At 38.5% G+C, this 27,133-nt stretch overlaps 1 protein-coding gene across 1 annotated transcript in view; it reads left to right on the top strand.

The window, feature by feature from the left end:
• The first annotated feature begins 2,957 nt into the window (after positions 1–2,957).
• Positions 2,958–27,133, top strand: part of SNX6 (sorting nexin 6) — a 28,630-nt gene continuing 4,454 nt past the window's right edge. Inside the window, exons 1-13 of the mRNA XM_059849895.1 lie at positions 2,958–3,019; positions 3,180–3,227; positions 8,750–8,854; positions 10,600–10,710; positions 12,268–12,389; positions 14,359–14,482; positions 15,683–15,778; positions 17,056–17,161; positions 19,577–19,652; positions 20,930–20,969; positions 22,101–22,187; positions 23,087–23,246; positions 24,292–24,377. Coding sequence (XP_059705878.1) covers positions 3,014–3,019; positions 3,180–3,227; positions 8,750–8,854; positions 10,600–10,710; positions 12,268–12,389; positions 14,359–14,482; positions 15,683–15,778; positions 17,056–17,161; positions 19,577–19,652; positions 20,930–20,969; positions 22,101–22,187; positions 23,087–23,246; positions 24,292–24,377 — 1,167 coding nt within the window. The 5' untranslated portion in view covers positions 2,958–3,013. The remainder of the gene's footprint in view (positions 3,020–3,179; positions 3,228–8,749; positions 8,855–10,599; positions 10,711–12,267; positions 12,390–14,358; positions 14,483–15,682; positions 15,779–17,055; positions 17,162–19,576; positions 19,653–20,929; positions 20,970–22,100; positions 22,188–23,086; positions 23,247–24,291; positions 24,378–27,133) is intronic.

Below are 27,133 nucleotides of genomic sequence, written 5' to 3'. Positions count from 1 at the left end.
AGCCAAATATTTCTTAAATTGTATGGCTTCTGATTTTCCAGGGATAACACGCTCAAAAACAAAGGAAATGCTATTGGTTGAAAAAAACCTCGGCCGAAAAGAATTCCGAAAAATATGCATATAGCACCATCTACTGACATTATGGGTCTTTGCAGGTGGATGTTTTTTAAAAATCGGGAGACCTACGGGTTACGATAGGGCGGCAGCGTTCCCCTAACTTGCACGGGTTCCGTTCCTCTTTGTGTTTACAGCTCTGTAAACTCAAGATAATGCTGATCCTTGCCTCAAGGGTTTAGCCTCTGAAATGAGGCTAAGAAAACATGGTATCTGAATAGAAAAAATGAGGAAAAAAGGGAGGAAAAATGAGACCAAGAATGAGTAGCTGAGTGAGTCAAAGTGTGTCCTGGAGCTAAAGGACCATGTTGCTAGTAAAGGGAATAAGTTCTCAAGATGTCATTTGAAAGCCACAACACTTTCCTTCCTTTTGGTTTTGATCTGCATTCATACAGGCCACCGATACAGTTTAATAGAGTCAGTGGAACTCACTGTTAAAAGAGTTTCCCCCTTCTCTCTCCCATGTAATTTTCCTGCTGGTGAGATAGGTTGACAGGAGTAAAGGCCTGCTTGGACACCAGAGTTGGTGTAGACAGCCAGGTGTGTGGAGAAGGGCAGGAATGCGGTCATACCAAAGACTGTCAGATTGTCTCAGTTGCAACTTGCAATTTCATTCTTCCTGGGTTACATTTAGTTCATTGACTTGATTTAATGCTGTTACATAGACATAGAAAAGAGTGTGCAAACAGCCGAGATGGAAACTCGTTAGGTAGGGTGAGTCAAAGGAAACTGCTCCTGGAGCTGCAGAGCAGGTTTATTAAGGTGAGTCTTGACAGAAGAGCAGTGAGAAGAGGTAATGCTCTTCTCCCACCTCCTGGCCAGGGTGTCCCCATGGCATATACCATCTGTCTCAGCTGCTGAAACAGACACAGCAGGCAGCACGTGTTGCTCCACCAGTGGGGAGGAGCATGGGGAGAAAAGTAGGGCAAGCCATGGACCTGGGATAAGTTGATCAGGACAGGATGAAAGATTAGTATTTTTTGTATCATCTTTGGTATCAACTTTTAGAGCCATAGTATTGCTGCTGTTTTGGAATACTATAGAACCACAGAAGCATAGAATAGGCTAGGTTGGAAGGGACCTTAAAGATCACCTAGTTTGAATGCCCATGGAGGCAGGGACACTTTTTACCAGACCGGGTCTCTTATGAGCCTCTGTGCCCACCAAAACATGACCAGCCCATGCTCCCAGAGCCACACTGGAAAGCTATATAAACCTTTTCTTTGTAGATGGAACTGAGATGGTCATCCTGCTTGATTCATACTCGTCAGCTGATCTACTTAACTCTCCCCTGTATGAAAAAATCATGTCATTGTTCCCCGTGAAGCACTTCCTCAACATTTTCTGTATTCTTGGGTTCTAATAAAATGTATCAGCAGTAAATAATAAATATTAAGAAAGCAAACTCAATCTGTCACCTTTTTTTTTTCATAGAAATAGATCTTTGCTGAGTGGAATGGTATATGATACTAAACCCAGAATGTGCACAGAATAGGATACTAATACAGGTGAACCCCCAGAAATCAGTTTCCTGGGTGGCTTTGTCTTTACCCCTTCAGGTGACAAAGGTCATTAACCAGAGGTCTTTCATACTTTGACCATACTTCATAAAATATTTTTATTTCTCTCGACGTCAGAAGTAAGTCAGTATTTTGGATGATGTTGCACATGTCTGTATCAAGACTGAAACAGGCTGCATACTTGAAAATTGTTTAAAGAACCACTTCTAAAATTATTTAAAAAATGCATACTCAAATACATTTCTCCATACCAAGAACAATTTTCAAGAGACAATTTCCTTCTTTGAGTCCTAAAGCAGCCTTCTAAGCAGTTTGGAGTTCCAAAAGCATTATCGTCACTTATCTTGAGGCTACACAAACACCATTTCTCAAGGAGCAGTTTCCTGATGGGCTTAATTCCACCCAAATACATGGTGCTGCTGTGGCACTCGTGCTTGTAACTAAGGATGGACTTGGCTAGGGAGCCAGCTAGGATGGAAACTACGAATTTGTTGCAGTCTTAATTTGCAAGTGGCTGGTGCCCTCCTCTGTGTGAGTGCAGGCCCACGGGAGCGCTGATGTCCACACCTGCCCGCATCCCTCTGCAACACCGAGGCCGGAGTACGCTGATCATGAAACGCCACCCTGGGGCCGTTTCTTGGCCGTTCTAGCTCTGATTCACACAAATACGCAGTCTCAGGTATAGACTCCCTCCACGCTTACATACGCTTTAGTGTGCGGATGCTGACCTTTTCCACTGTAATTAGACAAAGCGGGATTTAAAGACTCCACTCCTTGGCGTGAAACAGGCAGTTGTTAATTTTAAATCACGTAACTGCCCAAAAATCAAAGCCAAATCATAAGCCTCTTCGTTTCTCGCGCTGTCATCGCACAGTTTCACACCCAGGCTTGCACAAACGCGCGAAGCCCATCTCCCGCACCAACGCCGGGGAGCAGCGCAGGGCAGCGCGGAGGCCCCGGCCTGCGGCCGAGGCTGCGGAGCTCGGCGCTGCCCGCACCTCCGGAGGCCGGCCGCTGCCGCCGCGCTCCAGCGAACAGAGCCGCACCCCCTCGCGGGGCACGCCCAGCGCCCTCAGCGCCCGCGTCCCGGCGCTCGCCAGCCCCAGCAGCGCACGGCAACACAGCGCGGCTGCGACACAAGCAACCACCGCCCCGGCCGGGGCCAGCCCCGCTCCCCTCCCTCCGCCGCAGCCGCCGCCGAAGCACCGCCCGGCGCCCTCCCATCCCTTCCCCTCCCTCCCCTCAGAGGCCGCTCCCTCCCTCGCGAGAGGCGCCGCTCGCCGCCGCCGCCGCCCCGCCCCGCCCCGCCCCGCCCCGCCCCGCGCGCCGCAGCCCCGCCCGGCCGCGGCTCCGGCGGGCGCAGAGCGCCGCGAGCAGCCATGATGGTGGGTCCGGGGCGGCCGCGGAGCCGGGCCGGGGCGGGGCAGGGCGGGCGGCGCGGCCGGGCACTCACTAACCTGTGCGCTTTGTCTCCCCTCACCCTCCCTGCCGCCGGCCGTGCCCCTCCGTGCCCCCTGCCTGCGCCGCCGCCTCGCCCCCAAGCAGGAAGGCTCGGACGACGGCCCAGATTTCCTCTCGGAGGAGGACCGAGGTGTAAGTGCCGCGGGGAGGCGTCGGGACCCGGCGCCTGGGGCTGGGCGTGGGGGAAACGGGGTCGGCCCCTCTTCGGGGGCCCCTCCGGGCGCTGCTGGCCCTAGCCCGCCGCGTGGGTGTCGGACGGAGGCGGGATGCTGGGCTGCGAGCGTCCGGGCTGGCCGTCTGTCTGTCTGTCCGTCCGCCCGCCCGCTGGGATCTGCTCCTGGCACAGCCTCCCGGTGATACCGGCGTCTGTGTGCGTGTGCTCGTCATTGTTCTGTCACCCAAGTTTTGGAAGGACAGTTCTTTCATGCTGTGGTTGGAATGGCTGGGGAGGGGGTCGTGGCCGGAGATGGATGCTCTCTCCGTGCGGCCCCCGCTCTCCCGCTGCACACGCCCGGCGGGGCCGGTCTTGCCCAGGCTGAGCCGCCTGGGGAGCGCCAGGTTCCATCCGCGATCTAGGGCCTGGGTGATGCAGTCCTGCCCTCCCTGCTCCCTTCAGGCCCAGGGGGCTCTCCCATAGATAACAATGGGACATTTTCATTGGAGACACATGCTACATAATAAACTCTTTATTCAAGAGAAGTTGTGTTGTTGGGACAGGATGCCACAATTGCGTTTCTTACTGAAAAAGCCTTTTTCTCTGCCTGTTTCTGGCCTTAGTTTCTCTTCTGACTGCTGTATCCATCTTTATTTAACTTGCCTGCCTCACTTAAGCAACAAATCAGCTAATCTAGTGTAATTTAGTCAGACTGATTATCCCTGTCACTTAGTATCTTGAGAAAGACCAACTGTGAGCAAGGTAGGAGAGCAGCTTCAGGGTCGCTTTGGTTCACTTGGCTGTTGGTAGTTACTGAAGGGAATGCTGACTGCATACAATGTATTACTAAAAAGACAAAAATCTGAGACACATTGTGTTGGTGTGATGTTTTATCATGCACACCATAGTCAGATATTAAATTCAGTGCATTTTATGTTCCAGTTCATGGCCAGAAATTTAAAAAGGCATTCTAATATTGTATCTGTCCAATTTTGGCCAATGTAAAGCTTTTGCCTTTATGGGTACAGCTACTCTACTATCGGCTAAAAGAGAGAGGAGGTTGTGGCTGTTGGCCTTTGAGTGTCTTCAGAGCAAGGATCGAAGAGCTTAATAACTGTGAAATTTTATTTACGTAGGTATTTTACATAGGTTCTCCCTGGTACTTAGGAACAGCCTGTGATGTGCACAGTTAAGTTGCCTTTATCTGAAGTGCAGGTAGAACATAACAATGTGGATCTGACCTCCTGTGAAACTTGTTTGTTTGGCTGGTTATTAGTTTTCCCTCTAAGGCTACAGGTTGTTAAGAGTTCACAAGGTAATTTGAAAACCTTAAGAAATCTCTTAGCAGTCTTGTTTGTACTGTTGTAAGACTTACCATCTCAATTGGCCAAATGCAGTAATTTTTTTTTTCTCTCCTGCATCTTCATCCGGTACTGAGGAATTAAACTAGAACAGTGGCCTTCTCATTTGCCTAGTTTTTTTAGGGTTTCTTATTTTCAATCATGGATCACTGTGGGGGTTTAATTTTTTCTCTTCTATCTAAATGCCTGGGGTTAAAACACAGGTTATCTGCATGATTTTGTTTGTGATACAAGAAGTTAATCAAAAGCAATATGGCAGTCTGTTCATGAATGGATTTGCTGTGCTTTTATCTTCAAAACTGTAATACATTTTTCTGAGTAGAAGTAGTAAAATAAGCATCTTTTCATAAAGTGATTCCCTAGTTCTGATTTGTTGCCTTTTTCTGCTATTAAATAATGAGTGGGTCAAGCCTTTACTTGAAAGCATGGATGGCAACTTCTAGTTGGAGTAATTGAGCTTTTAGTTTTGAAAATCAATACTCTTGCCTCTGTTGAATTCTGATATTGCTGTGGCAACTAATTCTACTGCTGCAGGAACATGTTTGTTGGCTACGTTTGTGTCAAGTTTAATCTTGGGGTCGTGGGATGAAAGAGGGCTGGAATTTATGCTGATGCCACACAGAAGAGTAATTCTCAGACAATGGTGTTACACCATATGGAGCCTTTTCTGGAGAACTGTAAAAGAGAGCACTGAGAATCATCTTTGAGGAAGTAGCAGTGGGTGGTCTGTAGAAGGAACTTATTATAAATGGTCTGCATAAAATGAACTTGTGGGAATTGCTTTTCTGAATTTCACTTAGAAAATAGGATAGGAATGAATTTGCTTGGTGTAACTTGGGTGCTGTTGAGATTTTTGTGCTCCCTCTAACCTCAACAGTACATGCTTTGTAAAGTCATGTAGTATTGCTCCATTAGTACTGCCTTGTGTATTTTATATCTATATAATCTTTAGGTAACACTCGTTCAGTGGAAATGAGCTATCCTTTAGAACAGGTCTGCTGGAAGCTTAATGCTGTGAAAACACTTCAAAAGCTTTTGTTGTAAAGGTATTTTTTGTCCCCTTGTTTTGTGTATTTGTCTGCCTGTAAAGAACCAGCTGAAGATAGGGTCCTTTTTACTCTTAACATTTTTGAAAGAGCTTAGAGCAGGGAAGTTACTGTTAATGGATGACATTACCTAGGAATGTAACACTTGGTTGTCTCCCTTGTCTGTACCAGATTCCTTCCATTATCATTTGAAGTATAATTGATCCTTAAGCAAGAGCTTAGATGTTAAATCCTCTCCTTGCATTGTTTTCTCAGTTAGTACTGTAACATCGCTTGGCCTGGGTTTTGGCTTCTGGTGTTTTCTAGACCCTTTGAATAGAACAGGGACTTTCTCGGTATAGCATTGGAACTGTAAAGTAATTAAATCAGGTTTGTTTTGCAAGGTGTTCAGCATGGATGCAGATAACATATGTAAGCATAAAATTATTATGCAATGTTGTATGTATTAGACTTGTTGGGGGGCAAGATAAAGCTTGCCCCCCAACAAGTCTAATAAAATCTCTATTTTTTCCATACTTAAGGAACTTTCATTTCAGTTTTCATCTATATCAGACTTATTTTATTTTTTCATTTTCTACTTCCTTTGTCACTAGAAAACCATCCATTGGTGGCAGTTTTATTTTGGAAGTAGCTATGCAGAGTTTGTTTACGTTTGTGGTGTGGTGATGTTGTTTGTGAATTAAATTTCCAGTAATGCAATGTGATTCATTGTGTCACATGTATACATTTAAAGTCCTTCAACTTTCTGATTGTCTTTGACACCTTTCATAAATGCTTCATTACCATTGCAGATGAAAACATTCCCTGTTGGCAGTCAGGCTACATGGCATAACTCAACATATGATTAAACTCTTCAAAACTGTTACAAACTTAACTCAGTATAAATCAAACAAATAGTCCTTTACAGCTGTATGTCATGGGCGAAGTTGTCATATTTAGTTCTTAATTTTCTCAGCACAGACAGGACTTTTGTATCTGAAGTTGAGAATAGTGCATATGATCAGGCTGCACTGCACTGGATATGCTCTAATGCCAAACTTGATCAGCTGTTACACTGAATTCTAGAATTTTGTGTAGTACCACTTTGAAAAAAAAACAAAAAAAAAACAAAGGATGTGTAAAAGTATTTTGGTAGAAATATTTGTGACCTGTGAAAGATTACAAAAATACCATTTAGATAATTGAGATTATTTGCTGAGAGTACTCAGTCTGTTAATGTATTCTGGGGGGACCAGAGAAAAACAAGCAGAACCCCAGACAGTGTAACCACAAAAACCTTTTTACATGCTGAAAAATGTGGTGTCATGACATAAGAGAGACATTGGTATGTCATTATATTTTTCTTTCCTAAATTAGATGGTAAGCACTTTGGAAGCTCAGTAGGAGCTGGGAGATTCTGCCTCTGAGAAGTGATCTGCAAGAAACCATTGCATGATAATACGTCTTTGTGTGAGGCAGTGACCCTCTAAACCTTGGGAAAGCAAAATAAAAGGCAATGCCTGGATCACGTGTGTGAATATGTTACTGTGCAGTCATTTTAATGATTTCCAACTTCACTGTAAGGAAAAGCTATGTGTAAGAGCTTTTGAACTGTTACATTTTGCTAGCCCTAGCAGAATATGCTAGACTGCATGATTCTGGTTTGCTTAACACTCTCATTCTAAGATCCGTGAGTCTGGTTGCTGCTACATAGGCAAGAGTTGTGCATGCATTGGGGTTAACAGCAAGACCAGAGTGGAATCTGACCACTGTGATTTAATATAAAGGTAGCTTATGGAAAATAAGACGTGGCAGTTGATGCTTCTGTCCTAGAGCTTTTCTAGTGCCTCACAGTGTTACCTTCAAAATCTGCTCATGTGTAACTTCCCTGCTATGTGTTGAGAATACTTAAAGCATTTTTGTATGTAAGTATTGACTTAAAAATGCAATCCTGAAAAAATTTTTGGAAAAAAGTCCAAATCTCTGTATGGTAAAACATTTTTATACTGTAGAATGGGATATTTGTAGAAAAAAATGCAGCATCAGAGAAAACACCATGTCTCAGTAAAAAGTATGCCTTGTGAGCATGATGTTGAAATATTTTTTGACAATGTGATTGGAAAAGATTTCAGGGTTAGCATTAGTGCTTGTAAAAACATTCCAAATGTCTGTTGGCCATGATGATGAAATTGTCATGGGACAAATTCCTCTAGAACAACAAGGGTGCAAGGGTGAGGGGACTTAAATTTCCAGTTGGGCTCTAGATGAGGTTACACCAAGTACTGAAGCCTTTGGTCCAGTTACTGCCAAATATTGTGGTGCTCAGATAACATTTCAGTTTTGCTATATTTGATCATTGTCTCTATTTTTTTTTTCAATGTGACTGGAATTATTTTGTGAAAGAGTTCAGGTTTCATGTCTTGTAGAAAAAAATGCATGTGTTCCTTGCACTTTTGCCATTTCTTGTGCTCATTTTGAAGACATCAAAGTCTTGGGTTTGAGTGTTTTGCTTTGGGGTTTTTGAGAAAAACAATATTTCCAAGAAGACTTAGCTCTGTGAAGTTCAGGATATTCTTTTAAGCTTTTTCATTATATGATAAGATATGTTGAACAGAATAGTGTAAGACAGTGTGAGTAAATCAGGTCTATAACTGCTCTTGCTTCTTTGAAATATAGAACCACTTTTCCCCTTAAAAGTACCTTTCCAATTGATAATATCTTTATAATTACCTTTACAAGTATATTTAGAACAGCTTATCAGTTCAGAGGAATGGGGACAATAAAGAGAAAAACCTACCAAACTTGTTGCTATCTGTAAATGTACTTTGTCTTGAGCACCTCAATTACTAGCAAGTTAACAATCTACAGAAAAGAAAATAGTGCACTAACAAGGCATACTGTAAAGGTGAATATTATTTGTATGTATTCGTATTATTTGTTCATAAGGAGTATTACTGGAATTTCTTTTTCTGCTGGAATTAATCTTTTAATGTTGGGGGGGTTTTGTGATTTGTCTTCAGCATTGCAGGATCAGGGTTCATTTCAAAGGAAGAATAATGGAAATATAGTTTGCCTTTTTTTTTTAAATTTTAAGCTAAATATATTTTTCTTCAGCTTAGAGCAATAAATGTAGATCTCCAGACTGATGCTGCTCTGCAAGTGGATATCTCAGATGCACTGAGTGAGAGGGATAAAGTGAAATTCACAGTCCATACAAAGGTAAAACCTGGGTTTGTACACGCAGCAGTTCTTAATTATATACAAAAGAGAGTGTGCTTAAACTGTTTGTTGAAACAAAGTGTAACACAATCCAGAGGAAATGAGAAAGTAGAATTACCTCATGTTTACAAGACTGTATAGCTGCAGTGCATAAGAAAAAGATGACTAAGAGTTAAAAAACTTTAGAAGAAAGTTATGTTCATTTTTTTTTTTTAGGTGTGTTGTTATGCCATTCCCATGCCTGTTAATTAGCCTGTTTGCAGGTAGAATCTTTAATATACATGAATATACTTCAGTATAGTTTTTAAATTTGATTAGCTCTTATTATACTTTCAGGTTCTAAAAGCATATTTTGTAATTGTATTACATTCAGGAATCATTTTTAATTACTGTTGTTTATGGCTTTGTTTTTAGATTTGAATGTTTATTGATTGCAGAGTGACAGAATAATTGAAGTTGAATAAAATATCTGGACATCATTTATCCTATCTCCTCCCTCACTCTCACCATTAAATTAGAGTGCACAAGAGCACATTGCTCAGTATTTGTCCATTTGGGTTTTGATTATGGAATCATAGAAACACTTAGGTTGGAAAAGACCTCTAAGGTTGAATCCAACCATAATCCAGCACTGCTGAGTTCACCATTAAACCATGTCCCTAAGTGCCACACCTACATGTTTTTTAAGTACCTCCAGGGATGGTTGCTCAACCATTTCCCTGGGCAGCACCTTCTAAAACTTGTCAGCCCTTTTGGGGAAGAAATTTTTTTAATATCCAATCTAAACCTCCCCTGATGCAACTTGAAGCCATTTCCTCTTGTCATCTCACCTATTGCTTGAGACAGGAGACCAACCCCCACCTGGTTATAGCTTGATATCAGATACTTGTAGAGAGTGATAAGATCTGATTTTTCTTCAGCCAAAACACCTCCAGCTCCCTCAGCCACTCCTCATCAGGTTTGTGCTCCAGAGCTGCCACCAGCTCTGTTGCCCTTCTCTGGACACGCTCCAGCACCTCGGTGTCTTTCCTGTCAGGAGGAGCCCAATACTGACCACAGCACTCGAGGCCTGGCCTCACCAGTGTCCAGTACAGAGGAATAGTCATTTTCTTGTTCCTGCTGGCCACATTATTTCTGATACAATTCAGGATGCCATTGACCTTCTTGGCCACCTGGGCACATCCTGGATCATGTCCAGCCACTGTTGACCAGGTTCTTTTCCACTGGGCAGCTTTCCAGCTGCTCTGCCTCTGCCTCCAGCCTGTAGCACTGTCTGGGGTTGTGACCCAAGTGCAGACCTGGCTCCTCACCTTGTTGAACCTCCTACAGTTGGCCTCAGCCCATGGATCCAGCTGGTCCAGATCTCTCTGCAGATCCTTTCTGCTCTCCAGCAGATCAACACCTCCACCCAACTTGGTCTCATCTACAAACTGAGGGACACTTGGTCCCCTCATCCAGATCATCAATAAAGATACTAAATGGAACTCCAGGATTAAATTGATAAAGATATTAGACATATTGATGAGAGCAGACACTCCACAACCTGTTACGGCAACCCATGCCAGTTGATTGCTGCACTAATTAAGATGAGGGTAATTACTGTGGTATGAACTTTTGGGGACATTTTTGTTGTTCCCGCAAGGTTTTTTCTCATGTAGTAATGAAAAACCTTGTTTTTTTTGTTGAGCTTTTCTTCCTCTACATCTCCTTCCCCCCCATAATTCTACCTCCTTTTACCCTTTTAGAGTTCCTTACCAAATTTCAAACAAAACGAATTTTCTGTTGTCCGGCAACACGAAGAGTTTATTTGGCTTCATGACTCTTTTGTTGAGAACGAGGACTATGCTGGCTATATTGTAAGTACTGGTATTCTTTTGATTTATATGTGCCATTTTCTGTGGGCTGGATCAAAAGTACTTGAGACTGCTTTTAAATGCAGTAGAAACAGCAGGTGTTCATTCCTTATAAAATCAGATAAGCTTCTCTAATACTTCGTTTTATGCAATTCCACAAAATTAATGGTTGAAGCAAGCTTGGAAGAAAGCTACAGTAGCAGTCATACTTTCTTGCCCTTTACTCCTAAGTGAGTAGTTTAATTTGTCTCCAAGTGTATTTTTATGCCCCTGTGTTAAAAGTGTGGGAGAGGGTTGAACTGTACAACTTGCTGGTATTGTTTCTGCAAGCTAATGTTTAACTGAGTTACAAGTTTCATGTTGCCTTTGTTTTAGCTGGAATGGTAGACTTTTTGAGTTCTCATTATAAAGATCAGAATCATTTTTCCATAAATAAGAGGAAGGAAAAACCAAGTTAAATACCATGTAGAACTACAGGGAACCTCAATATATAATAACTTACAGTTTGAAGTTAATTTCAGGCATTCCAGGAACAGAGCTCTCAAAACAGGCACTTGTGTGATACTGTATCTTAAAAATGGTGCTGCTTTTCATATGTTAGTTGCAAATAGGAATATTTGTCATCTTGGTATGAAAGTTTGGTTTGGTATTAGTTTTGTGTTTGGGGGGTGTTTGCTGATTCAGAGGGTAAACAGATATTTCTAATTGATTAGTGGGTAATTTATCATGAGTATAATCTGTGATGGTCATACCATTCTTGAGTTAGTCTTTTCTTAGTCAGAAAAGCTATTTGAAGTGATTAGACCTTCAGTGTGGTAATAACTAGTTTCAGATGGTGTACTGTCTATATACTGGATTTTCCTTTTTTTTTTTTTTTTTTTTTTTTAAATATGTTGATGTAATGGGCCAATATCAGTAAATGAAAATTTAAGCATATTTGGTTTTGTGTTCCTTTCCTGGCACCAATTCAGGTTTAGTTTGACTCTGGTGTTTCTCTTTCAGTGTTAATATACTGTATTACAAAATTAACCTAGAGCCTTGTTTACTGGGGGCTTTGTTACTTCAACACGTCTTTGATGTCAACAGTGCTGCAAGAAAGTGCTAGTGCCTGCAAACAATAGGGAATGGTTTTCTTGGTTTAAAGTTTTGGGGGGTTAGAAATGGATGGTGTGAAAACAATTGTGGAATTCTTTTTTCTTCTTTCTTTAAACAAGAAATAATCCTTACCAAATAAGCTAAACCAAAACTAATTAAAAAGAATTTTTTCAAGTTTTAAGTCATTGTCATGGGAAATGAAGTATTATTTGGCTTCTGTTGTAATTAAACTGAAGCCATTAGTTAATACTTTAGTAATCTTCAAGGACACTTGACCGAAATTGGTGTAGTAATGCAGCACGAATACCTCATGAATAAGAGACTTTATCCAGAAATGCTGTAATGAATGATGAAAGAGAGAAACATGTATTAAAAAGCTGCAGGCAGTCTACGGTTCCTGTACTGTGAATGGGTGTTGTTTCACTGAGAAAATGAGAACTTAAAAAAACTTGGATTAAATTCCAGATTCCACCAGCACCACCCAGGCCTGACTTTGATGCCTCCAGGGAGAAACTGCAGAAACTTGGAGAAGGGGAAGGATCAATGACTAAAGAAGAATTCACCAAGATGAAACAAGAACTGGAAGCGTATGTAGACTTGATTACTGTTTTAATAATTTATTTATATTCCAAAACTTTTAATGCTGTTTGCTGTCCCATGTTTCCGATCTCACTGAAATAGTTCTCTGTGAAACACAAGACTTGAGAATCCAGTTGTTATATAACCTAGGTTAATCTTAGTGATCATGATCAGTGCCATTAGGAAAATTGTAGAAATAATTTCATGGAAGATCTTCTGAAACAAGAAATGAATTAGCTGGTTCTTGAGCATTCTTTCATAAGAAAGAAAGTACTTAGATCCTGTTCTTCACAGAACATCTGCAAAGGGAGGAGATAACCTCTGTTTTTTTTAGTTCTAGTATTCCACATTTGATAAGTGTAATTAGACTTTAGGGTAATACACGCAGTGATTGAGAGTAGGGAGTTGTGCACGTGGTTGGTACTGTAAACATAGATGCCAACCTTCTGTTCCCCAAGAAATACGAAGATTACTAGAAAATTCCTTTTTTGACACTCTTTTTTCTTTTTTAATTTTTGCACAAGGAGAATAAACTTCCTGAAAATACTAATTTTCCCTTACTATGAATTTAATTTATATTGAAATAACTGCTCTGAAGCTTCTTGTTCCATATTGAGTTACACAGTGAAGTTTCTCCTTGCTTCGTCCATTTTCTTTATCATGCATTCACTTCTTTGATCTTTTTCCTGTCATTGGTTTCAGTTTTCAAGTGTATATTTACGCTGCTTCTAGACTGCTTCTATCAAGAGCTCTGAATTGGCAAGAAAAGTACATAGAACTCTTACAACTGCTGCTTTCTCTCCGAACTTCAGCTGCTGTGAGCAAATGTCTTAAAAAGCTCTGTATTAGTGATATGTACAACATAATTTATAGCAGAGTAGATATACACTTCATATGCAGAAAACTGGAAATTAGCAGAACACTAGATTTTAAAGAATCTGGTTTTCCAGCGGCCCTGATCATGATTCTCTTGTGGTCTGGTTAGGGGTTGGATAACACAGAAAACTTTGGGTTTCTTCTACTGCCACCTCCATCCTCTGCATCCTCCTTTTTTGTCTTCACTGAATGACTACTACTCTCACTGAGATCAAACATCTCCCAACACTGGCCCTGCTGGTTTGCTGGTATGTAAATCTTACCTCCTTGCACATAGTGGAAGGAAAAGCACTGATTATAATTTCACTGTTTGACCTCAGAATGGGAAAAAGAGCCCTCTCCTCATTTTTAGATGAGTTGCATCTTACTCATTGAATTTGCAAAGCACAATGAATTCTAGCAAACTGGTATTGATAAGAGTGCCTTCCTCTTAATTAAATTGCAAGTGAGTGATTGCTTTGAAGTTGAGTTGGCTGAACTGGGCAAATATGTGATTGTTATGGTTAAATGTGGATTTTTGTTGTACCTACCAAATGCAGCTCTTGATTTCACTTTTAGATCCACTATGAAGCAAGACATCAATGTAAGCATTGGCTCAAAAAGGCTAGGCTTTAACTTGAAATAAAAGACTGTCTAAACAGCTAACAAAAACTACATAAACATATAAATAAGTAAGGAGGGTGCAAATGGGCAAGGGGATGGAGATGGGGAGGAAGGAATTTGCACATCAATATACAGTGCAGAAGGATTGTAGTCTGTACCTTAGTTTCTTGAATTTTGGGATGCTGGGGAAAGGACAATGAAATGAGGTTACACTTTCAGCAAACCAGTGTCTGTTAGCTAACCATAAAAATTAGAGTGTATTTGTTGACTCTTCATTAAAAATCTCTCTGTAATGTATTTGGGCTTCAAATTTCTCCCTAGTATTAACTTTGCAGTATTTATTTATGTCTATATCAAACATGGGAGTGATAAACTCCAATATATCAGCTTGTAATTTTGTACCCTTACTGAGGATCTCTTAAAGCTGCTCACTAGGTTTATCTCAAACTTAATTGCTTCATATGAAATTCTTATGTCTGTCTTATTTCTTGTTTTTAGTGAATATTTGGCAATATTCAAGAAGACAGTTGCAATGCATGAAGTGTTTTTGTGTCGCGTGGCAGCACATCCTATTTTGAGAAAGGACTTAAATTTCCATGTATTCTTGGAATATAATCAAGATGTGAGTATTGAAAACTGAATTGCTGGCAAGAGAAATCAAGATGTGCTTTTATGGTAGGATGGAAAACTGATTAAGACGGAATTACCTCCTGGAGCAAATTACATCAATTCCTTCATGCCAGACATACTTGTGTCTTAAAAGTTAGAAATTTGTTTAGTCTGTAGGAGTTCATTTTCTGCTACCTGAGTAACCAAAAGCACTATATGCTTTAACCTCAGCATCAAAAATATTATTGGAAATCTAGTATATTTTGGATTAAAAAGATGAGCTTTTGGTGGTGGTTTCACTTGACAGTTTACTTTTCCACTCTTTGAATGATTTTTATTTGCTGCGAGGGAGAATGATGCAACAAAATGGAACACTAATTTTTTAGGATTTGGAACTTTGGTTTAAAATCTGTGGCTAACAAAACTAGAGAGAATTTCTGATGAAATATTCTGATAATGATGTGAGTGAAAATGTAGTTAATTTTTTTTCTGAATATTGGACTAGTGTGGCTATCCACAAGTAACATACTGAATTGAGATAATGGAGAGTACTTTTGGATTCATAACTATTTCAGTTACTTTTTAAAATTGCAGGAATCAACATTGAGTGGAAGACATTATTGCACAGACTGGCTCAACTGCGTACATACTTAATTCAAAATGTGTTACAGAGGTTCCTCTGTTGATGTAGAAATGCTTACAGGTTCAGGCACTCAGCTTACTTAAACTGGGAGTAGTTAGATGGACAGGATGAGTGTGAAGAGGCGTAAACCAGTGTGATCCTCTGGAATCATACTCTGGAAGTCAGAAATCTGCCATTCAGCAGAGAGTGAAACATAGTTGGATTAACTCAACTATTGTTACATCAACTCACCTATCCTGTGCATGATAAATACTGTGTTATTGGTAACTGAAACGTACACTTTGTACATTTCGTACATGTGGTATCTGCAGGTGCTAGAATGGTGCTGATCTCTTTTTTTTTTTTTTTTTTCCCCCCTGGAATGCTATTTTAGGTGACAATCTGGTAAATGAGATAGTCTTCATTCTGTATGCAAGGTGCCCTGTCCCCATTAGTGCAGAGTATAAGAATAAACAGAGAACAGGAGATTTAAGTATAGCTAGTAGGAGTATGTAGTTCTGTTTAATTTTTTTTTAAGCTTGTATTACCTCCAGAAAATGAATTAACATAATAAATTAATTTGTTTTTCAGTTGAGTGTTCGTGGGAAAAATAAGAAAGAGAAACTTGAAGACTTCTTCAAAAATATGGTTAAATCAGCAGATGGTGTCATTGTTTCAGGAGTAAAGGTGATTACTGCTTCACATAGCAAGATTTAAAATGGATTAACGTTTGTCACGTTTTTTAATGAAGCAGATTTTTACATAGGTACAAAAATGCATTTTTATAGTGATATCTAACTTAAAGAATTAGTGGCAGACCATGGTGAGAACTTGTGGCCTTGATACAAATTACCTGAGAGCTTTCTTGTGGCTTTTCAGGACTCTATGAAATTAAGCACCTTTTTTTATACATAGATAATTGATAATCTTGTTGGGGTTTTTTTGTTCAGGCCTGCCATTTTATATAGTGGAAAGGAGAACTAGGTCTGACAACTGCTTCTGTTCAGAAGTTACTAATAGAGTGAATTTTCCCAGTCTTTTAGAATCTGTCTGCTCTTTCAAGGAGCAGCAGTAGAAGTTACGATTTTTCCCATCTCCTAGATGTAAGAATGTAACTGAGGAAAAAAAAAAGTAATGAAAATTCAGTTTAATTTTTACTTTTCCAAAAGCTACAAGATTACTTTATAGCAAGCAGAAATTCTGTGGAGGAGGATTTTTAATCTCTTTTCTTTCTAGTGGTGACCTTCCATTTGGTAGCAATTTTTACAAGAGTTAAAAATTTAAAAATTTCTAGGTTTAAGATTTTTTTTTTTTTGAAACTGCTGGAAAGTGGATATAACCATGGATTAATTGTGACTTGGAGAAAAATATGAAGTCCAAATAACTTCCAGTTTCGTAATATTGTTCAGCGCCCACGTTGTAGGCTATTCCATGGTATTGAGCATCTGTGCATCTGAGCATCTGTGTTATTTTAGAGGGTTTTTTAAAAAAAAGTGTAAACCAGTTATCTCAAATTGTAATACAGACAATATTAACATTTACCTTTGTTTACCAAATTGAAAGAAGTCTGTCATTAAGATCAGTGTTCTGAGCTAGGAGTTCAAATCATCTTGAGACCACAGCCTCTGTGGTGTTACTCTCATCCCTTCTTCCCTTTTTATAAGTGGATTACATGTATTCTATTTTCCTGTCACCCTTGGTGATCCTTTGCTATTCCTTCTTGTTTAGTTTTATAGACCTTTAGGATATTTGTTGCGAATTCTTAATTCTTATTAAATTCTTAATAAAAATTAAGGTCATAATATAAGTGGAGAAGAAATCAGTTCATATCAATGGTGGTTTAGAGAATAAAACCAAATGCATTTCCTGTCACAGCAGCAGTGAAATGTGCAACTTTACTCTGCAGTTGCTTTGTGGAGAGTGGGTGAAATCCTGTTTTTTTAATTGTTCCCTTTTTTTTGTAGGATGTGGATGACTTTTTTGAACATGAGAGAACATTCCTTGTAGAATATCACAACCGAGTCAAAGATGCCTCTGCCAAATCTGATAAAATGACAAGATCACATAAAAGTGAGTTTTTTTTCAGGGTGAAAATAGTACTGGTTAAAGTGTACAGAAGTTGTTAGTGAGGAAAAGTAATTTTTAGTTTACTTTTTGCACCTGAAAAGTGAATTCATTTCTCCAAGTGTGTGCCTTCTGAGTCTAAAGAAGTTCAGTCTGGCGTTCTAGGTTTAGGCCTTGCTGCAGTAGACTAGATGGAGTAAGAAGAGCCTGGTACAACACTGAGGATACGTTTATTCTCCATGCTGTCTGCTGAAAAGAAATACACTTTAAGTATTAATATTTTTTTGAAGTCTAATGACTTAGTCATTTAGGTGTAGAGGTGGGTAATATGGCAGGACAGGTGATTTTACTCCTAGTGCAGTTGTTCTGGATTGGATGTGGTTGATTCCATTGAGGGCAATTTATTGGCAAACTGGGCAATGCATTACCTTGCTAACAAAGTTACCTTTGCTCGTAGTGAACTCCTCTTTGGGCCATTGGTTCTAGACCTGGTTTCCATTTTTTTAGCCATTTAGGGTGGAGACAGCAATATGTACATTGAGCAATCTGGTTGGCAGGATCCCTTTTCTTGCTGAGACAAGATTTACCACTTGCCTGTTGATTTGTCTTCGTGAGCTGAGTGCTAGCCATTGTGATTTCTGAAAGCTCTAGATGGTCTTCTCAATGCAGTTCATTTATTTGAGAAAATGAAAAATCTTTGGGTTGGGACTATTGTGTTTGATTTAGGATTACTGCGTTTTGAGAAGCTCAGAAGAAACTGGCCTTTGTTGCCCTTGATTTTAAGTTTTCCTGCCTAGATAAATCAAAATTGATCTTCCAGATTCTGTCTATTCCTTGAAGTCTGGGTCTGATTTACAGATACTGTCTTTGCTGTCTACAGTAATAGAGTTCATACAAAGCCAGGTCACAAACCTTTCATGAATCTTCATTGAAGATCTCTCAAATGGATATTGGATGAGATGTTAAACCAAGAATTTACTGAGTTCTTCAGATGCTTTCTTGCCGTTGCATGAACGCTGAGTCTTTTGTAGTTTTAGTATCTATGCTAGAAGATGGCTCAGTGAGCTAAGGGCCCCGTATCTGCATTCAGCTCCCACCTGAAGTGGTTTCTGGTGGTTTTGGTTGCTTTCTTAAAATGACAACTGAACTTCATTCATGGTAATGAAGTGCCAAGATTATTTACAGAGTGAGAAAGGCTTTAACATTGGCTGTAGAAATGGGCAAATCCTTTGAAATTAGGTTGTAGAGGTTCTGATGGGAAAGGAGTGATCAAACTCATGACAAAGCTTCGTTGGTTTCCAGGCTCAAGTCACATACAATGTTTACTGACAACTTCTGCCAAACTGTGAATTGGGATAAATGGCAGCTTTTGAAATTCTGGCTAGAGGAGTAGAGCAATGACCTGGGAAACCTGTTTTGGAAATGGGCAATCTGTAGTTTATGGATAACATGATCAACAGAGAGCTGCAGGTCTTGCAAAGTCACCAACTTGCTATTTCGAGCAGAAAATCAATTTTTATGTTGAAATTTGAGGAATAGAAGGGGAGATTAATTGCTTCCTAATACCATTCTTCACTGTAACCAGCTGCATGGATAATGTATGGAGTAATGAATTATGTGGAAGCTGATCCACTCAATCTGTTAAGGTTGTGTGATTAGGAAAAAATAATTCTGCTTTAAGGCATATAAACTTCAGAAATAACAAACAAATGTATTTTCCTGTTCATTGCTTGGATCTGTTAGTTTTCATCATCCATTGAGTTAAAATACTTAAAGCTTTTTTTATAAAGCTCTGTGTACAAAGATTTGGTTTTTATGTTTTTTATATTATATAGCAATACCTTACTAGTGAAATTATGCAGCCTTCTTACAAATGTTGCTTCTAATTTATTATTTAAAGTGCTTTAACACTAATGATACTTTAATCTGTGACTGCTTGTTGAAGAGGTAAGGGTTTTCTAAAAACAGGGATGTGCTAGAACATGTGTTGTGCATATAGTGCTGTTTTTTTTTGTAGTTTGTATTCAATTAACTGCTCTCAAGCACACAGGCTTTGTTACTCTTAAACTGTATTTTTTTTTCCCCAACTAGTTTTAAAATAAAATTTAAATTCAGACATTAACCATTAAGTTTGTACATCTTCCACCAAAATAAAACCTAAAAAAATTGCACAATTAATTCACCTAGCAGGTTGTAATTGCATAAAATACTCCTAGATAAATTACAGACTGTGCAATTTGGTGAAACCACTGTTTTTATTGTGTGAAGTTATCTTTCCTATTAAGTGATGAGATTGCAATTTTATTTCTAGTTCCGTGTTAACGCATGTCCTTTTAGAAAAATTTTTGAAGAGAGGAATTTCAAAATTTTCAGAAAGAAGAGGAATGAGGTAGTAAAACAAGTGCTTGTTTGTTTTTCTAGATGTGGCGGATGACTATAATAGAATTGGTTCTTCGTTATATGCATTAGGAACGCAGGACTCCACAGATATATGCAAGTAAGATATTGTTAATAAGCTACGGGGTAATTTGCTGTAGCAGTCTTAATGATGGCCTGCTGAGATGGGTAGCTCTTGTTAGGAGAAAACCAGAATTTATTACAGCTGTATGACATTAAAACATTTTCCCCTCTAGTATTTCTTTTCTTTAGCAGGCTGCATTTAACAGTTTTGTTGTAATATTCATCTGTTAAAAATGCTAATTTCTAAAGTCTATAGAAAATTGCACAGCTGAAATGGAGAAGTCCTCATGAAATAAGGAAAAAACCCCACAATTCTTTCACCATTAAAAAAAAAAATGTTCCAAATGCTTTGATATATGCAGCAAGCACAGGTCTCAGTCTGAGTATATGGATTTTTTTTTTTTTTTGAGTGTACCAGCATCCTGAAGAATAGTTCTGCTGTTCTGGCAAGTTTGCTGCCCTTAGGAAAACAAAGTAATCTTCATGGATCTCCAGAACTTTAGAAGGGTGTCTCTATGTACAGATGTTTGTCCTTTAATCTTTCAGTGATTTGCTTGAAGATGAAGTCTGGTATATCTAGAAACTTAGTTTCTAGCTTAAAGAAGTCATTGCTTGTCAACATACACACATAGTTAGTGTGATGTTAGTGTCAGTGTGATGATAGGTAGGACATGAAAGTTAACTTTCTAATATACCTGAATTGCAGTGATATACTTCCAGATATGGTGATAGCTTATATACCAGATACTTTGATGATAGTATTGATATTTGTTGTAGCCCGTTAGGGTGCGTCAGAAATCACATCTGTCTTCTGTCAAAATAGTATCATTTGACTGTAATTCAGTCTGCTCTAGGACTGAAGCCCTGTATTGTCTCCTGCAGTGGAGATGTTGCCACACTGTTGCTCAGCATCCCTGAATTCCAAGTAGGACATATGTCCTGTTTACTGGGTGAAGAAAAGTACATTCAAATTTGTGTAAAGGACACTTGATAATAGTGTAAGACCATTGACCATGGTGCTGGTGTTAGGGGTTTAATTCACAGAAGCATAAAGAATCCTTGAGGAGCTGAGCAATTATTCTTTGCTTAAAAATATCCATATGTTTTGCTTTGTTTGTCTCTTGCCATTCTTACACTGCACAGTTCCCACACATTTGAAGTTTGAAACCAGTATGTTCTCTGAGTTCTGTGAATTATAACTGTAAGCAATGCCTTTGCAATCTTTACTGCCAGACACAGACTATAGTGTGAGTTCTAGAAAGTAATTAGACTGTTCAAAACAATATTGTAATATGAGCTGTTTCCTTTGCACAGGTTTTTTCTGAAGGTGTCAGAGTTATTTGACAAAACAAGGGTATGTACTATGAAACGGACATCATGTGTCAACAAGGCATTAATGTGTGGATTAATATGGGTGCTTCTAGATGGAGCATTTAAGCAATGTGTAGTATGGAATGAGAAAGTGTAAGATTTCAGTCGTGTTTTGTAAAATGAACCTTTGGACTCCTCAGTCTACTAAACATTTCTGGCAGTCTGCTGTAATACCCTTCTGCTCCTCTAAAATGCATTGAGGTCTTCCATACTTGTTACTGGGAATCACAGAACTTGTTACGGATAAAAGAAATGAAGACATTGAATCCTTAATCCAAAAAAAAAAAAAAAGGTGGTCAATCTGCTTTTTTTTCTGGAGCCAAGATGTTTCTGCAATTATTTGACTCAAAAACTAATATCGCTTATGCTTGTAACCAGTTTTTCATATATCTTCTCTTTTGCCTTACTTGTTTGTCTTGGTAGAGAGAAGATGTATGCCATGTATCAGGAAAACTTCCAAATGAAAAATGTGTTCATTTCCTAAACTGTCAATTGTATCTGCATAAACACATATTTTAAAGAAAATTGACAGAATTACTTGCTTTAACTCAAAAGGTTGCATTTCAGAAATTATCTTTTTAAAATTATGGTTTTAAAAATGCACTTTCAGACTCTGTTTCTAATCTGTTTCAAATACAAGCAAATTAGTTTATTGGTTTTTAGACCATTTAGTGCATGCAGTTACACAATTAGTCTGCAAAGGTGCCTTAAAAATTTGTTATCCTTTGATTTCAACAACATAAAACTGCTTGTGCAACTCGTAATATAAGTTTGTTTCTTTACATTTTTTCTAGGATATGATAAATATAATTGCTATTGGGAAAAAATCCAGTTTTTAATGTAGAAAGCCAGTTGTCAATTATTGTTCACAGAGAGTAGCTTATTCCTTACATTTTAATACAAAATCCTAATGCGGCTTCTCATTTTGCATATTTAAGTATCCTGTCATTAATGCCTGATCTTAGTTTTTGAAAAAGACCATCTGTTGTGTACTGCATATTGTACATTTAATTTGTATCATACAGATGAATACCCAGTCTGGTTGTTTTTAAGTTGATCCTTTTGCTTACTGTTTTTTTTTGTTTCATGGTGGTGTTTTGTTTTGTTTTTCCAGAAAATAGAGGCTCGAGTATCTGCTGATGAAGATCTTAAGCTTTCTGATCTTCTGAAATATTACCTTAGGGAATCTCAAGCTGCTAAGGTGAATCTAGTGGCTTTTGTTCAATGAAATTGTGTTTTTTAACATTAAAAAAAAAGAGAGAAAGTGATCTTTATGGGCTCATCAACTCACATTATAGATAGGTTAAAATGCTGCTTCCTCTAGCCTGCAGTTTTTCCCTTAGCTGTAAAACCTGTTTCTGTTGAATATAAGGAATAACAAAGTAGTTGCTGATGTGGGACTGTCTGTGTGGATCTGAGAAAGCCACTTGTCAAGGCCAAATGATGGAGTAAACAGAAACATAGAAGGGCTGTTCTTGTGTTTGCAGTGTGTTTGGTGTTTGTAATTGCAAGCAATTCTGCTTTTTTTAAAATATTAAAATTGGACATTCCATATAATCTGCTAGTGCTGATACAAAAACACATGGGCTGAATTTGATATTCTGTGCTTAGAGAAAATTCATTCTTACTGTTGTTTGATATAAGATGGTTAAATAACATCACAGAATGAGCAAACATTTGACAGTAAACGCCTGTAGTTAGATTATCACAAACTCTTGCACAAAAAATGTTACTGTTGCTTCTTGAGCTCTGTGTGTATTTCAGATACATAATCTAAAAGTAGTTTGTTTCTAATCTAAGAAGCTGTGAAATTTCCCATGGTTTGCCTTCCTTGGCTTTTTGGAGTTTGATCTAAGCCATCTGTTGCTAGCCTCTGTCAGACAAGATGGAGACTAAGCAGTATTATGTTGTGGATCTGATCTGGTATGGACATTCCTGTGACTTGGAGGATGAAGTAAAGTGAATGCAAATAGTTTACTAAGAACTGAAGTACAGCAACAAGGACTAAAATTAATTTGATTTTTTAAAATTACTTGGAATAGAATAAAATCCTTGGGTAGAGTCTTATAAACTCCATACAACCTTTGTTTTTTTTAATAGGATCTCCTATATAGAAGATCTAGGTCACTAGTGGATTATGAAAATGCTAATAAGGCATTGGATAAAGCAAGAGCAAAAAATAAAGATGTGCTGCAAGCTGAAACTACTCAGCAAATATGCTGTCAGAAATTTGAGAAAATTTCTGAATCAGCAAAACAAGGTATTTGGATGGTCCTTGATCCTATGTTACTACTTGAAAATTAACATTTTAGTATGTTATTAATGAGAATTAATGTAATTAATAAGAATAGATTTTTGTAATGTTTCCTAAGCAGGAATATTATCTTTTAATTATTATTTATTTATTTTAGAATGTTCAAATTATATTTTTCTTTGGCTTCTTATAGCTCTGATAGGTAGAGCAAAGTCTAGGTGCAAATTACTTGTTAAGCTTTCTTTTTCCACATATATAAGCTAGGATATGAAATGATAACTGTTAGCACTAACAGCAAACAAATGTTTTAGTGTTGTTAAAATTCCCCTTTTGGTTTTATGCTTTCTCCTGTGAAGGCACCAGTCTTTCACAGATATGATACTACATTAGAGAAGGGAGAAATAATGAAATGAGATTTCACTGAATTACAGAGTTAATAGAGAAAAGGAACCTTATTTACATGTTACTTTTCTTCTGGAAACTTACTGTCTTTTTTAGGTTAAACTTTAGTGAGTTAGTAGGTATCTGAGTCATCATTTGTGGCAGATCTGTTCAAGGTTTAAACACCATGCTGTCCTGTTTTTATCATTGGAGAGTTGTTTGAGCCGTAAATCTGGTTAATGATTCCTGTAAATGAGACCATGGAGAACGAGTGATCCTGTAAGCTACAATGGTATATGCAGAAGGCATACTGTTGTTCACCCTAGTTTTAGCTTAGTATATTCCCTGAAGACTTTCAAGTATCAGCCTTGAAAGAACAGTGCAGATGGAATAAGAGAAATAAATGTTAAAAGCATCCACTTGGCAGTCTTTTTTCAAAAGAGCTTAGTGTCCACAAAAGGTTACCTAGAGGTGAGGAACTGCAGAGATGGTTTGCTTTCTTCCAACTGAGTTGCAGTATTTTTGAGCCCAGAATGTGCTGAGATTAAACCTGAGTTGTTTTTTTTTTCCTTCTCTCACCCTTTACCTCTTCCGTCCTGAAGGAATGTCTGTTAATAGCTGAGGTCACTAGCAGGGATGCTGTTAATGAGTCCATTTTTATTTTCTATAGAACTGATAGACTTTAAGACAAGAAGAGTTGCAGCATTCAGAAAAAATCTGGTGGAACTAGCGGAACTGGAATTAAAGCATGCTAAGGTAACTGTGATCCTTTTTGGCCTATATTTCAAGTGATTTTTAGTATTATATGCTTGATTAGCCAAAATGGCTACAGTTGTTGTAGGATACACACTTCACATTCAGGAAAGTGAATTGTCCAGAAAGATTAAATTTCTCTAATAAAGAGAAAATGATGTATAGGTGGAGTGTCTCTGAGAGATTGGTATGCTTGAGGTGCCTTTGGAAAACTCGTATCCTGGAAGACAATTTTGCCTTCAGTTTTATGTTTATTTGGCTGTTTGATATTTACATCTGCAGAATTTGAAAACTTACCTATTTTTAAAACTTCATCTCTCCATTTCACTATGAGATAGGAAGTGGTTTCTCCTGTTAGCCAGATTTTGGGACTTGATGTATAGGATATGAAGCATGAGATCACAATGGCCTGTCTTGTATGATGAGTATGCTTTTTGAACCTTTTTGCCTTTAAACTCTAAGCCATTAACAAAAGAGGCATGTTGCTGATAGCCTTTTCAGGAAAATACATTGTTGTGGGTAAAGAACTTTAGGAGGCCTGTACTGTTCCTTAAATTTCACAATGTATTTGATTTTACGGATGACTACAACAGTCTCTTATTTGAACCATCTTATACCTGGAGGCAGCTTTCTTTTAAAAATCAGTTCTTTAGGATTTCTCTTCAAATCTGAAACTGCATTGGTTAGGAAGCTGTGAATTAACTCAAAATATATTTGTTGAAAGGACTTGTTGAGAGATGTATTGCTGCTTAACTTTCTTTTCAGTAGTGTGGTGGTCATTCTTCCTTCTGCTAAACCCATTGCTTGTAAAACCCGTGTGCAGTAATAAGGGTTGTTTGGGACTTTTATTTTAAAAATCTTTGTAGGTGTAAGTTCAGCTTAATGAGATATTTATGTATTGCTGGTAAAGCAATCAGTAATGTATGGAACACATGACTCTCTTTTCAGATGAACAGTCCTTACTTTAAATAGTCCTAACAATCTTACTTGAACAGCTTTTATTGATTTGCCATATTGTGCTTTAGTAAGGGAATGCTTCTGTCCTGTTTCAATCATTGACTCTTCATCATCTCTTGTAACTGACTCTTGCTCCACATGCCTTGAAGTGGAATGCTTAGGCAATGTCTCTGTCTTCTATTAAAGAATCACATCTTTTAACTATGCAAGTCACAATGTTGGAATAATATTCTCTTTAATTTTGACAGCTAATAACTGCGGAATGCAGGGGGAAGATGCTTAAATTTTGTAGCTTTCAACGTGTTTCCTGTGTCCATTTCCTGTACCTGGAAATGCTAGAAGATTTTTAGCTTTAGTTTGTTGCCACAGCTTGTGTTTAACACTAATTTCTTTGAATAGTCTGTCTGTGACGTACCTTGTCTTAGTAAATTTAATGACAAGGAGTCCATGAAGCTGTAATAGAAGCTTTGAATTGCAGTTCTGCTTTTGAAGATGAATTTTTTTGCTGATTTTTTTCACCTACTTCATCGTGGAGCACAACATTCACCAGACAGTTTTGAATCTTTAAAGCTTTACAATAATAAATGTCATTTTGACTAAGAATGATAAATCTTGAAACATTAACAAATACTATAACCTGTTGAATGAAAGATATTTCATTTCTCACTAGGTTTGAAAAATCTCTTTTTCAATGCCAACTGTTTCATATTTAGAAACAAGCTAAGCTACAGATGGAACAGTTTGGTTGCTGTGTTTTTCTTTCTGTGAATTCTGGGTTTGATTATTACAAAATTTACTAGTACAGTAGGTTGTATTTTTCAACATTATATAATAGGGAATGTTCTTATTAATGCAGTAACCAAGGTATTTGAAGAGAGTCTTATGGATCGGTTTTTATTAGTCTATACAGAGTATTGAAGGATGAAATGGTTTGGTGGACACTTTATAGGTTAGTTCCATAAAAGGAAAAAATATGATATTAAAAGACTTATTTGCTGGGTTTGTTTTTTGTTTTTTTTTTTTTTTTTATGTAGTATTGTGCCCTGATGTGGGAAGAGCAGTGCTAGAGGAATATGACTGAAATGCAAATCATGAACAATGCTTCCATTTCAAGGACTAGGTAGTCCTGGTTTTGACTGGGCTAAGCTGGGCTGTTTCTAGACACCTAATTCCTCCTGAAGACTAGTGGAACCATAAGAGAAAGCTGTGTTTTTCATGTAGGCAGTCAATTAATTACGTCAGATCAAAAGCCACCTGCTTCTGGATTTTTGGCAAAATACTTTGCCTGATGCTGGCAGTCTGTCTCTGTGCTTTTGCACTTACTGGGGGCAGGCGTGTGAAGTTTTAGTAGCAACAAAATGGCAATTGTATGGTCAGTCGAGTGTGGAGCACAGCACTGACAAACTCTGCAACATGACCTATTACCCAAGTGTACGTGTTGGCTTCCAGCAAAAATGCTAAGTAGGGAAGAGGTCTGGGGACAGTGGATACCCACTGCTGCAGCCTTTTGCTAGAAGTCTTCTGTTATGGGTTTTGTTTTACAGTAGTGAGTGCCTCTAGACTATATGCCATGCAGGTGCATCTGTTTCTGAATCAGTCTAGCCGTGTGTCTTCTGGACTTGGAGCTGCCTCACACAAAAAACATAGAGCTGAAATATGATGTAGCAGTGGGTGCTGAACTCACCTGAGAGGCTCTTTTGGAGGAATTCAGACACAATGAGGGCTGCTGCTTGACTTGCAGTTTAAAGTTACTTGCTTTGTGTGGGAAGAAAAACACAAATCCTAAAATACAGAGGTTGCTG

The sequence above is a fragment of the Haemorhous mexicanus genome, chromosome 6, assembly GCF_027477595.1.
Source record: "Haemorhous mexicanus isolate bHaeMex1 chromosome 6, bHaeMex1.pri, whole genome shotgun sequence".
In the NCBI taxonomy this organism is placed as follows: Eukaryota; Metazoa; Chordata; class Aves; order Passeriformes; family Fringillidae; genus Haemorhous; species Haemorhous mexicanus.
Note: the sequence above shows the minus strand (reverse complement) of the source record. Positions and strands in the feature narration are given on the sequence as shown.